Source organism: Bufo bufo, chromosome 8 (assembly GCF_905171765.1).
Source record: "Bufo bufo chromosome 8, aBufBuf1.1, whole genome shotgun sequence".
Taxonomy (NCBI): Eukaryota; Metazoa; Chordata; class Amphibia; order Anura; family Bufonidae; genus Bufo; species Bufo bufo.
In genome coordinates, this window is record NC_053396.1 from 127,776,714 (window position 1) to 127,789,128 (window position 12,415).

General features: G+C 43.6%; 1 protein-coding gene across 6 annotated transcripts in view; it reads right to left on the reverse strand.

The window, feature by feature from the left end:
- ACSL4 (acyl-CoA synthetase long chain family member 4) overlaps positions 1-12,415 on the reverse strand; it is an 82,395-nt gene that overhangs the window by 1,198 nt on the left and 68,782 nt on the right. For all 6 annotated transcript variants that reach the window (XM_040442501.1, XM_040442504.1, XM_040442505.1 and 3 more), the window contains exons 9-15: positions 10,514-10,585; positions 9,423-9,562; positions 8,415-8,587; positions 6,800-6,874; positions 1,292-1,483; positions 1,091-1,205; positions 9-166 (exon numbers count right to left, since the gene is read on the reverse strand). In XM_040442501.1, the coding sequence (XP_040298435.1) occupies positions 9-166; positions 1,091-1,205; positions 1,292-1,483; positions 6,800-6,874; positions 8,415-8,587; positions 9,423-9,562; positions 10,514-10,585 (925 nt within the window). The remainder of the gene's footprint in view (positions 1-8; positions 167-1,090; positions 1,206-1,291; positions 1,484-6,799; positions 6,875-8,414; positions 8,588-9,422; positions 9,563-10,513; positions 10,586-12,415) is intronic.

Here is a 12,415-nt window from a genome sequence, read left to right on the forward strand (position 1 = left end):
TCACTTACTTGAAGATGCAACCTCCTTAATCTCCTTCAACACCTCTGCCTCCATTGTGGGATTGTTGCAGATTTCCTCCCAAGTTCCTTCGATCCCTTTCTGTTGTGCTAAACCGGTCAGCTTCTTCTGATTAGGAACGACAAAGCTAATCACGTAAGACTGGAGACTGAAACGGGATACAAGGAAGATTAGAGGCAGTCTCCAAGGGCACTGACGAACAGTGAGAGTACTGAGGAGCTGGTGCAAAAAACATGGACAGAGCATTTATAAAGTGGGTGACTGCATCTAGTGATCATTTCTTGTCATGGTAATTTATTTTAAAAAAAATGCAGTTTTTTCATAGGGATGTCATTCAGTCCCCACCATAAGAATTAAAGTATGAAAAAATTGTTTGCATAAACAAAAAAAACCTAGCCCTATTCATAAGAGTAAATGAAACACCTTGTAAAAAAAAAATTAAAAAAGTTTATGGGGTAGATTTATGAAAGTGTCTAAAAGAAAAACCGCCCTCCCCCCGTGGGATTTTCTTTGGAAAATGTAGCTATGTCACATGCTGGAGCTACAGGGACACCATTAGAACTGCAGCGTAACAGTATCCCAGCATCAAACACTGCAGCCAGTCTGAACGGCCCTGCAGGGAGGAATGCACTGAAGTCCTTTTACACAGGCAATTAATCAGGACCAAACCGAACATTCCTGATAATTGCCCAATTGCTGAGTTAAGGCGATTGCTGCAATTATGTGCAGCTATCATCCCCTCTGTATAGGGATGAACAATCACTACGATTGTTCTTCCCCATACATAGGATAACATGCTCCCGGCAAACAATGATTCCTGCAGTCCTTGGCCTGAGTAAAAGGGCCAAAAAAATGTGTGTTCAAATTTATGCATCCAAGATGGCCTTTTTGAACAGTGTTCAGCAAAAACCTAAGGATATATTCACTTGGTGCTGTAATGGTATGGTAGACAGGTGGGTGATGGTAAAACTGCCAGGACTAACATGTACAGTCTTGCTGCACCACTTAGTACTTATCTATCACAAGCTCACATTGACTAATACAGAGAATCATTTTGAGGTTATTCCCGTACCTGTTGGCATAGGCACAGATGTTGTCAACGAGAGAACAGTTTTTTAAAGCAGCTTCCACTTTGCCCAATGACACATACTCTCCGGCCTGCAATTTTACCAAATCCTTCTTCCTATCTGTAAAAGAGCACAAGGACGGGTTTAGCGTTTGCCGATTCTGACATCGGTCCCAGGATATTGGTGGAGCCAGCAGCCTGATTTACCAATTATTTGCAAGCAGCCGTCAGGGTGAACCTCCCCGATGTCCCCAGTGCAGAACCACCTCTGACCGTTTTCATCTACATAGAAATCCTCCAAGCTCTTTTCTTCGTTTTTGAAATAGCCCATGGAAACATTTTGTCCTCCGATGACAATCTCTCCCCTTGGGTGAGGTTTGTCTTCATTTGTATAACCTCCTGCAAAGAAAATAAAGAGTTATCTTCATTGTGAATCTACAATAAAGAGGATAACATTTGCACATAAGAGGTAAACGAAAGTTTTGAGGAAGGTACGATGGAACTAAAACAAGTGATACGTCCAAAAACATGTTATTCCCCATAACTATCCAAAATGGAATATGTTTTATTAAATAAACGGGCGGGGAGAGGGGGAAGGGGGTCCAAATTTAGAAAACATTATCTCGAAAGTAATATTTAGCATCAATAAGTAGTTGGGAGAGTGTATAGACCTCTATAGGGGAGCTATGAGGAGCATGGTCTCTGCACATTTTATTAGAGGAGGTCTATAAATTGGGTTCACACGTGGGATTTTTTTTTTTCTTTCGAAAACTGCATAATTTTTAGCAGTAATTTTTTTCATCTACAAAATGCAGTAGAAATAAGCATTTTTGTTATTTTATTTTATTTTTTTGGTCCATGCTAGTTGAGCTTACCTGTTTTTTAAGTTCTGGGTCCAAAGTTAGTGTTCGGGTTATCGAAGAATCCCGATATGGATTCTGCTACCACAGACCATAATGGAATTTGGAATCCATAACCCGAACTTTGGACGCAGAACTTAAAAAACAAGTTCGCTCCACACTAATCCATGCAAATTGCAGCAAGCTGTGGAGTTTTTTTTGGCACATTTCCTAGTATTTTATGCTATAGACCTGCATTGCTTTTATAGTGTTTTTTTTTTATACTTTTTAAAAATATTATCTTAAAAAAACCTACAGCATGAGTGACATTGGAGGCGGGTACATACCGTAGTTGCATATTTAAAAATGCATGGTTTGAAAACAAATATAATGCATGTACTAAAACACACCGGGGATGACTTAGGCCTCATGCACACGACCGTTTTTTTTAAGGTCCGCAAAAACAGGGTCCGTAGGTCCGTGACCGTTTTTTCGTCCGTGGGTCTTCCTTGATTTTTGGAGGATACACGGACATGAAAAAAAAAAGTCGTTTTGGTGTCCGCCTGGCCGTGCGGAGCCAAACGGATCCGTCCTGAATTACAATGCAAGTCAATGGGGACGGATCCGTTTGACGTTGACACAATATGGTGCAATTGCAAACGGATCCGTCCCCCATTGACTTTCAATGTAAAGTCAGGAGTCCCTATTATACCATCGGATCGGAGTTTTCTCCAATCCGATGGTATATTTTAACTTGAAGCGTCCCCATCACCATGGGAACGCCTCTATGTTAGAATATACCATCGGATTTGAGTTAGATCGTGAAAACTCAGATCCGACAGTATATTCTAACACAGAGGCGTTCCTATAGTGAGGGGGACGCTTCAAGTTATAATATACTTTGAACTGTGTACATGACTGCCCCCTGCTCCCTGGCAGCACCCGATCTCTTACAGGGGACTATGATACGCACAATTAAACCCTCAGGTCCTGAGGGGTTAATTGTGCGTATCATAGCCCCCTGCCAGGCAGGAGGGGGCACCCCCCCCTCCCTCCCCAGTTTTAAATTCATTGGTGGCCAGTGGGCCCCCCCTCCCTCCCCTGTATTACTGTAGATTCATTGGTGGCCAGTGGGCCCCCCCTCCCTCCCCTGTATTACTGTAGATTTATTGGTGGCCAGTGGGCCCCCCCTCCTAATTAAAATCTCCCCCCCTATCATTGGTGGCAGCGGAGAGTTCCGATCGGAGTCCCAGTTTAATCGCTGGGGCTCCGATTGGTAACCATGGCAACCAGGACGCTACTGCAGTCCTGGTTGCCATGGTTACTTAATTTTTTAGAAGCATTATACTTACCTGCGAGCTGCGATGTCTGTGACCGGCCGGGCGCTCCTCCTACTGGTAAGTGAAAGGTCTGTGCGGCGCATTGCTTATAGCACAGACCTGTCACTTACCAGTAGGAGGAGCGCCCGGCCGGACACAGACATCGCAGCCTCGCAGGTAAGTATAATGCTTCTAAAAATTGCTAAGTAACCATGGCAACCAGGACTGCAGTAGCGTCCTGGTTGCCATGGTTACCGATCGGAGCCCCAGCGATTAAACTGGGACTCCGATCGGAACTCTCCGCTGCCACCAATGATAGGGGGGGGGGGGGGGGAGATTTTAATTAGGAGGGGGAGGGAGGGGGGCCCACTGGCCACCAATGAATCTACAGTACTACAGGGGAGGGAGGGGGGGGGGCCGCACTGGCCACCAATGAATCTACAGTACTACAGGGGAGGGAGGGGGGGGGGCCGCACCGCACTGGGTTAATTGTGCGGATCACAGCCCCCTGTAAGAGATCGGGTGCTGCCAGGCAGCAGAGGGCAGTCATGTACACAGTTCAAAGTATATTCTAACTAGAAGCGTCCCCATCACTATGGGAACGCCTCTGTGTTAGAATATACTGTCGGATCTGAGTTTTTACAAAGTGAAAACTCAGCTCTGAAAGAGCTTTTATGCAGACGGATCTGCGGATCCGTCTGTGTGAAAGTAGCCTACGGCCACGGACGCGGATGCCAATCTTGTGTGCATCCGTGTTTTTTCACGGACCCATTGACTTGAATGGGTCCGTGAACCGTTGTCCGTCAAAAAAAATAGGACAGGTCCTATTTTTCTGACGGACAGGAAACACGGATCACGGATGCGGCTGCAACACGGTGCATTTTCCGATTTTTCCACGGACCCATTTAAAGTCAATGGGTCCGCGAAAAAAAAAAGGGAAAACGGAACAACGGCCGCGTGCATGAAGCCTAAGGCTGAGTTCACACGGGCGAGATTTCCGCGCGGGTGCAATGCGGGAGGTGAACGCATTGCACCCGCACTAAATCTGGACCCATTCATTTCTATGGGGCTGTGCACATGAGCTGTGATTTTCAAGCATCACTTATGCGTTACGTGAAACTCGCAGCATGCTCTATATTGTGCGTTTATCACGCAACGCAGGCCCCATAGAAGTGAATGGGGCTGAGTGAAAATCGCAAGCATCCGCAATCAAGTGCAGATGCAGTGCGATTTTCACGCACGGTTGCTAAGATGACAGTCTATTCACTGTATTATTTTCCCTTATAACATGGTTATAAGGAAAAATAATAGCATTCTTTAATACAGAATGCTTAGTAGGTGGTCAATTGAGGGTTAAAAAATAAAAAATAATTAACTCGCCTTCTCCTCTTGATCGCGTAGCTGCCGGTCTCTTCTTCTTTAATCATGAGCTGCCGGCTAAAGGACCTGTGGTGACGTCAGATCACATGGTCCATCACCACGGTGATGGATCATGTGATATGACGTCACCACAGGTCCTTTAGCCGGCAGCTCATGATTAAAGAAGAAGAGACCGGCAGCTACGCGATCAAGAGGAGAAGGTGAGTTAATTATTTTTTAACCCTCAATTGACCACCTACTAAGCATTCTGTATTAAAGAATGCTTTTATTTTCCCTTATAACCATGTTATAAGGGAAAATAATAACATCTACACAACACCGGACCCAAACCTGAATTTCTGTGAAAAAGTTCGGGTCTGGGTACCACAGTCAGTTTTTATCACGCGCGTGCAAAACGCATTGCACCCGCACGATAAAAACTGAACATCGGAACGCAATCGCAGTCAAAACTGACTGCAATTGGGTACCTACTCGCGTGGGTTTGGTGCAACGCATCCGGACACGCTCGTGTGAACTCAGCCTTATAGTGCAACTCTGATGTTTGGCGTAAAAAAAGACCTCTTTGTAAATACCCATGCAATAATGTTTTGTTGCACAGGCATTTCTGCATCATCCTCCCCACTTGAGAGTCGAGAGGGAGTGATTGGGGCATTGGGTTCAACACATTTACTATGTTATATGGCTGGAAACAGGTGTAAAAGCCGAGTGAAAACTACTTATCATAAGATAGGCGCTTTCTCTGCCAGCATCAAAAATGCTGCAAACACGAAACAAAACGCAAGTACCATTAAAGCATTTTGTTAAGATGTTTTATGGGCCAATTAAAAAAAAATGCTGAAGAAAATTTGTGTGAAGGAAGCCTAAGGCGAGAATTCTCTTGCATAAAAACCGCAGAATAATACAGTACAAGCAAAGTGTATGAAACTTCATAAATCTCATGTACACTTTTGCTTTTTTGTCCCGTGAGTAAATTGCCTGCCGTCTGGATTTTGAACTCTGCAGCATGTCAATTTAATTCCACATCAAATCTGCACCAAAAATCGCAAGTAACATGCGGTTTTTGGTGCACATTTGGTGCAGAAATGCACAGAAATCTGTGCGGTTTTTCTGTTTGCACCTGTGTGCAGATAGCCCAATATAACTTTACACTGTGGGTAAACCAAGTAATGATCCCGAACGCGTCTCTTTATTTTTGTATTCATAAGAAAACACTACAATGGAAATCTATTCCTCCACTGATGTTATTTCTGAAGCAAAAAACACTAAGGGGTAACGCTGGCTCAAAAAAAAAAAGGTCTTCACGCAAAAGCCCCATTCTGCTGTAGACATATCCACTGTCCAGGCTGATGAATAAAACCATTGCACATTCACCTTACCTGGAGACCAGTATCAATAACATGAAAGAATAAATGGATTCATTCTGAACACATTACCTAATGCTGCAGCCAGTCTGCGGTGTATTACCTGGCACTACCAGCCCTCACAAGAAAGAGCCCGACGCCAACCTGGCCTACACCCACTCAGCCAGCCTGGTGCCAGAAATGCACTTAGGTAAAACAGATATGAGGCATGCTTATCCTGCCATTCACCCTCAGTTTACATAGACAATAAGTGTTCTAATCCCTAGAACAACCACATTGTTCAGCAGCCCAGCACCTGTTCCCGATGCAATGCATCATGGGAGGTGTAGTCCAGACTCGCATAAGAGCCATCAGCACCAACCCTGCTGTAAGGCTGGAGCTACGTCTTGACTTTAGCAGATTTAATAGATTTTTACTATCAAATGACAGCTGTAGTCCAACGCAATAAACAGACATGTATGCAGTTGTGTGCACTACAGCTGAAGTTAAAAATAATTAAATGTGATACAAAAAGTCTGGGTATAGCCTCAACCTTAAAAAAAAAATTATAATTACATTTTCATTGGTCACTTATGCAATCGCCGATTCCTGTCACTGCACCCACTACTTACAAAGAAATGTGTTTTGCAACAATGTAATTCGTCACAAAGCAAATTTTTTTACTCTGTGAATTTTTCAATACTTCGCTCATCACTAGTTAGGATAGGTTATCAAGATCATGACACTTTACAGTGCCTTGCCCCCCGCCCCCCGCCCCCTCTCCTTATGGCAGCCATGTTTAACATTAGATCGGAATAAATGAACCAAGTTATTTACCTTCCAACCAGTCACGGAGTTTAATTTCACAGCAGCTAAGAGGAGCGCCCACTCTGCCAGTGCTGTAGTCCGTTACTGAAAGAAAAACGCCACCATGAAATGTGTAACATGTACAGCAGGCCGTCACTGAGAGCGAGGCAAGCAAGCAGGATAGCAGCACCACACTAAGGGTCCATTCACACGTCCGTAAGTGTTCTGCGGATACGCAAAACACAGACACTGGCAATGTGCGTTTCGCAATTTGTGGACCGCACATCGCCGGTACTATAATAGAAAATGCCTAATATTGTCCGCAGTTGCGGACAAGAATAGGACATGTTCTATTTTTTCGCGGAAACGGAAGCACGGATGCGGAAGGGCGGATCCGCAAATGTGGATGCGGACAGCACATTCCGGCCCCATTGAAAATGAATGGGTCTGCACCCGTTCCGCAAAATTTCAGAACGGATGCGTACCCATTTTGCGGACGTGTGAAAGGACCCTTAAAGGGCATCTGTCAGCAGATTTGTACCCATGAAACTGGCTGATCTGTTCGACGTTTGCTTGGCAACTGAAGGAATCTGTGTTGGTCCCATGTTCATATGTGCCCGCATTGCTGAGAAAAATGATGTTTTATTACATTCAAATTAGCCTCTAGGAGCAACAGGGGGCGTTGTCATTACACCTGGAGGCTCTGCGCCATCTGCACTTTGATTGACAGGGCCAGGCAATGTAAACATGATCATGCCTGGCCCTGTCGAATGCAGAGGGTACAGCAGTTGTAGAGAAAGCGGAGCCTCTAGGTGTAATGGCGATGCCCCTGTTGATCCTAGAGGCTCATTTGCATTTATTAAAATCATTTCAGCAATGCGGGCACATAGGAACATGGGACCAACACAGATGCCTTCAGCTGCAGAGCGCACATGTAACAGGTCAGACACTTTCACAGATACAAATCTGCTGACAGATGCCCTTTAAATCTGACCATACACATCTATGTTATGTTGGCCAAACTTGGAAATTTCAGCAAGGCCAGCCAGAAAATCGACTGTGTATGGGAGCTTCCCAATGAATCCCCCAACAGCAGATTTAAGCATGAGCGAAGGATCAGGCTGCTTTCAACATGCTCAATCATTTCATTCTTGGGAGATAAGGCACCGTCAGCAGCTTATCCACTCTACCTGCACTCTAGGTCAAGCTGAGCGTGCAGGTGTATGAGAGGGTAGTGAGAGATAGCGGTTGGTAACAAGCATTTAGCAAACAGCAAACCATGGCTCAAGACAAGTAATTAAAGATTTCCTCTTCATCTTACAATAAATGTTGAGATCACATAAAAGCTATTCACTCAGTGTAAAAACTTACATACTCTCTGATGGGCATCATACCAGCTGCAAGGAATGCATAAAACTACCAGGCGGCCATGTAATCTCTCACGTACTGCTCTTACTATAATCATGTGGCATCATCAGGATTATGTTTGTGCAGCAGACACTCATGATATTTAGTAAACACCGCCTGCAACTTATTTCCATTTCTGGTCACAGGAAGACATTTATGTAACCAAATTTAGATGTAGGAAGTGGTTACTAATCATCTGACGATGCATTTACTGTGAGTCAAGAAGGATAACTCCTACCTTCTGTGATGGTACCAGCCCCACACGTTTCTGTTAATCCATATCCCTGACCAACTGGACAGCAGAAACAGATATTCATAAACCTTTGGGTCTGTGGAGATAAGGGAGCCCCGCCGCACAGCATCATACGGACATTCCCTCCTAATAAAGCTTTGACCTTTTTGAATAGTATGCTGTAAAAAAAAAAAAAAAAAAAAAAAAAAAGACAGAACAAGAGTGAATTACAGTCTAGAACGGTCTACAATTCTGAGCATTTGCAATATATTACGGTAGGGGCTTGTGCAGACGACTGTGTGCAGTCAGGGAAACATAGCCCTTGTGTCGGCCGCATCTCCAGACCCCAACTCACTGTATCATGGGTCTATTGTACTCTACTCACATCATTGGGTAAGGGCTGTATTACACCAACAGATTAGCTGACCAATCATTGGTCAGATGGCCGTTTACACACACAGATCTTTTGTTATACACACCAACTATTGGTCTGATTGGACAGATATAGTTCAGATAATCTGTTGGTGTAATACAGCCCTAAGTACAGTACAATAGGAATGCACACGGTCATGTGCATGAGCCTTAAAAGAAAAGAAAAAAAAAAATAAAAATAAAACTTTGAGCACCAATAAGTCCAGCAACCTACTACTGGGAAACCTACATGAAGACTTTCTGACGTACATTTTTGTGAAACTGTCGAGTTATGGGAGGCAACACCCCATCTACTTTTCTCGTCACGTTTGGAAAATGTCGAGAAGGGTAAAAATTTGCAAATTATAGCACTAATATGGCACGTGCCACAAGTTGCACCTTTTTGTACACCACAAAAGTGGCGTAAAAGACAGTCCCCACTGTTCATACAGTGGTAGATCTGAAAACTAGCCAATGTCATACTTTATGTAGCCAGAAAATACCTTACAACAATATTGTTAGGAGGCGCAGCCATGTCTTCTGAATGATTCCCTTCACAAGCTCAGCTACAGCACGACTACCGCACACATTGGTTTTACTTACACGTTACATAACGGGGCATCGTATCCCTTCTTAATTTGCTCCAGCTTGTAGTCATAGCCCAGCTTGAACAGGGTTCTCTGGAAAACATTCATTTCTTGCACTTTGCTCATGACATTCTTGTAAATGCGATCCATGATTTCCTGTAAGAATCATTGGGCTAGTTAGTTTACCTGTAGGGTGTATTCATTGTTGGTTAATTCTAATGTGAACGGTGGCCATAAACACTAGATGGGAGTAGATTGAAGGCTGAACAATTTAACATGTAAACGCAGCTCTTTCCTCCACTGATGAGCAGGCAATTATCTGGAAGCAACAGTCCCTTCCCAATAACTGCCTCCTTGGTTGGAATGTGTAAATGCACCTTAAGATATTGGGGGAGATTCAGGAATGCAATTTTCTTAAATAAAAATAAATAAATAATAAAAGATACCAAAATAAATCCTTTGGAAATATCTTATGATATTTACCTCATACATATCCTCAGTTACAGCCTATATTATACATATGCAGACACCGTTTTGCAGGCCTCGAACGCATATAGCCAGCTTAGGCTACTTTCACATTCACGTTTTGTGCGGATCCGTCATGGACGGATCCGTTCAGATAATACAACAGTCTGCATCCGTTCAGAACTGATCCGTTTGTATTACCTTTAAAATAGCCAAGACGGATCCGTCTTGAACACCATTGAAAGTCAATGGAGGACGGATCAGTTTTCTATTGTGCCAGTGAAAACGTTTGGCTCAGTTTCATCAGACAGACACCAAAACGGAATGGAGACTGATGCATTCTGAGCAGATCCTTTTCCATTCAGAATGCATTAGAATGCAAACTGATCTGTTTTGGACCGCTTGTGAACGGATCTCACAAACGGAAAGCTAAAACGCCAATGTGAAAGTAGACTTAACGGTCCTTCTCCATCATGGGAGCCTAGGTAAGCTGTTAGAGGCGAGACGGTTTTCAATGACAGCCAGCAGAATTGTGAATACAGCTCTGGACTATGTATAATACAGGCTATAAATCTGTTACACAGTAAATAATACAATCTATAAGATATTCCCCAACTCCATTGGCATATACATAATACTTACAGGCACAGCAGCCATCAGTGTGGGCCTCAGTTCAGAGCAGTCACCTTTGCTTCCCTTCTTAATTTTACTGGACTGTAAGACAAAAAAAAAAAGAGAGATGAGTAATGGAATTCAAAACTGAGGGGGTCATTTACCAAGTGATATACACCAGTTTTCTGGCATATATCTGTGGCAGATTGTAGAGCAAAGGTTAACGACAGGTCTAAAAAGGGGGCATGGTGGGGAGGAGGACGGGTCTGCAGGCCCATCTCATTTATTATTTTCTTTATCTTTAGGCGTAGAAAACGGTCTAAATTTAAGACAACATGGAAGCTGGCTTACATTTAGACTGGCGGTGGACACGCCGAAGTTATGTAGAGGCCCGCGCCTCTACCTAACTTCGGCGGATCCACCGCCAGTGCAAGGGGTTATTAAGACCGGCGTCTAAAACGTGCAAAGCCTACCGTATTTTTGCTGTAGTCCAGGTTGTTTCTAGAGCTCACAAACAATACTGAGACGCTCATCTGGCACTGAAGTTAAAACGGCATAAATCTGCAAGTGGCTGACAGTACAACTCGCTAACCACTAATCAGATTTACGTTAGCTGAAGGCTACGGCTTTAAAGTTGGAGCCGGACACTAAACCAGTTTTTTTTTTTATACTGGTCGCTGCCATGACTTCCAGTGTTGGATGTACAGCCCCTTTAACACAGTGTTTAATTACATACCCATCATATTTATTAGACAGGTTGAAAATTATATAAAAATCTAAGGTCGGCAACTGTAGTAATGAAATCTCTGGAATTTTGGCTGCTTAAGAATGGCCAAAGGTCACTCAAGAACCAACCATGCTGAGTTTCAGCCTGTTCCAAAAGCATAGCCTAATCCAGCATGAGGGGAACGAGGAAGAAGCTCCAGCTTATTACAGACACGCTGACATTTTCTAGTGTCCATTAACATCTTATCAAGGGCAGGCGCTAACGTGTAGCCCTGTGATTACACGACAAGCACCGCTGTTAGAACAGCATCTAGTTCTCGTGTTCTGCCTCCAGCCGGATCATATACTTTTTATAGGCTGACATACCAGGCTTTAACACCTCTGTGGCAGAAAGGTTAGCAGGCACGTTCCAAGCTAATCAAGCCCGTTTTCTCCGTAGGATACATGTACATGGGTAGGTTCGGAAGGTTTTTTAGATGTAGCGTTTCAAACCAAAGCCCGGAATGCATTCAAAAAGAGGAGAGCCTGTCCTGTATGCCTTCTCTCCAAAAAACCTGATCAAATCCTGCATCTGAACATGCATCCTCTAAGGTCCATTAACCACTGATCTATTTTTATTGGATTCCACAGTTGCATAAGATAGATGCTTACTGCAGCACAAGTATGGTATATACAAGGTTTGATTTTAAGTTCGACAGCGAGGTTTAATGGGACATTTTTATTTACCAGTAAGGGTACTTTCACACTAGTGTTATTCTTTTCCAGTATTGAAACCCAGTAAAGGGTCTCAATACAGGAAAAAATGCATCAGTTTTGTCCCAATGCATTCTGAATGGAAAGCAATCCGTTCAGTATGCATCAGGATGTCTTCCGTTTCGTCCCTTGTACGGTATTAGACTGGACAAAATCTCGGAACAATACCACACTTAATACATTCCATAGAGATGTATTAATGCCGGATACCAAGTGTTCCGGAAATTGACGCATCGCCGGATCCGACTTTGCGGTCTGCACATGTGCCGGGCTTTTGAACTTTGAAAAATTTAAATACCGGATCCAGTATTTCACTGGATCTGTCAAACTGATCCGGAAAAAAAAAAAAGCTTTCCGTTTGTACATGGCTTGCCGGAATCAAAGAACGCTAGTGTGAAAGTACCCTTAGACAAACCAGTATGTATGAGCAATCCATTTTCACCAGTTTATTAA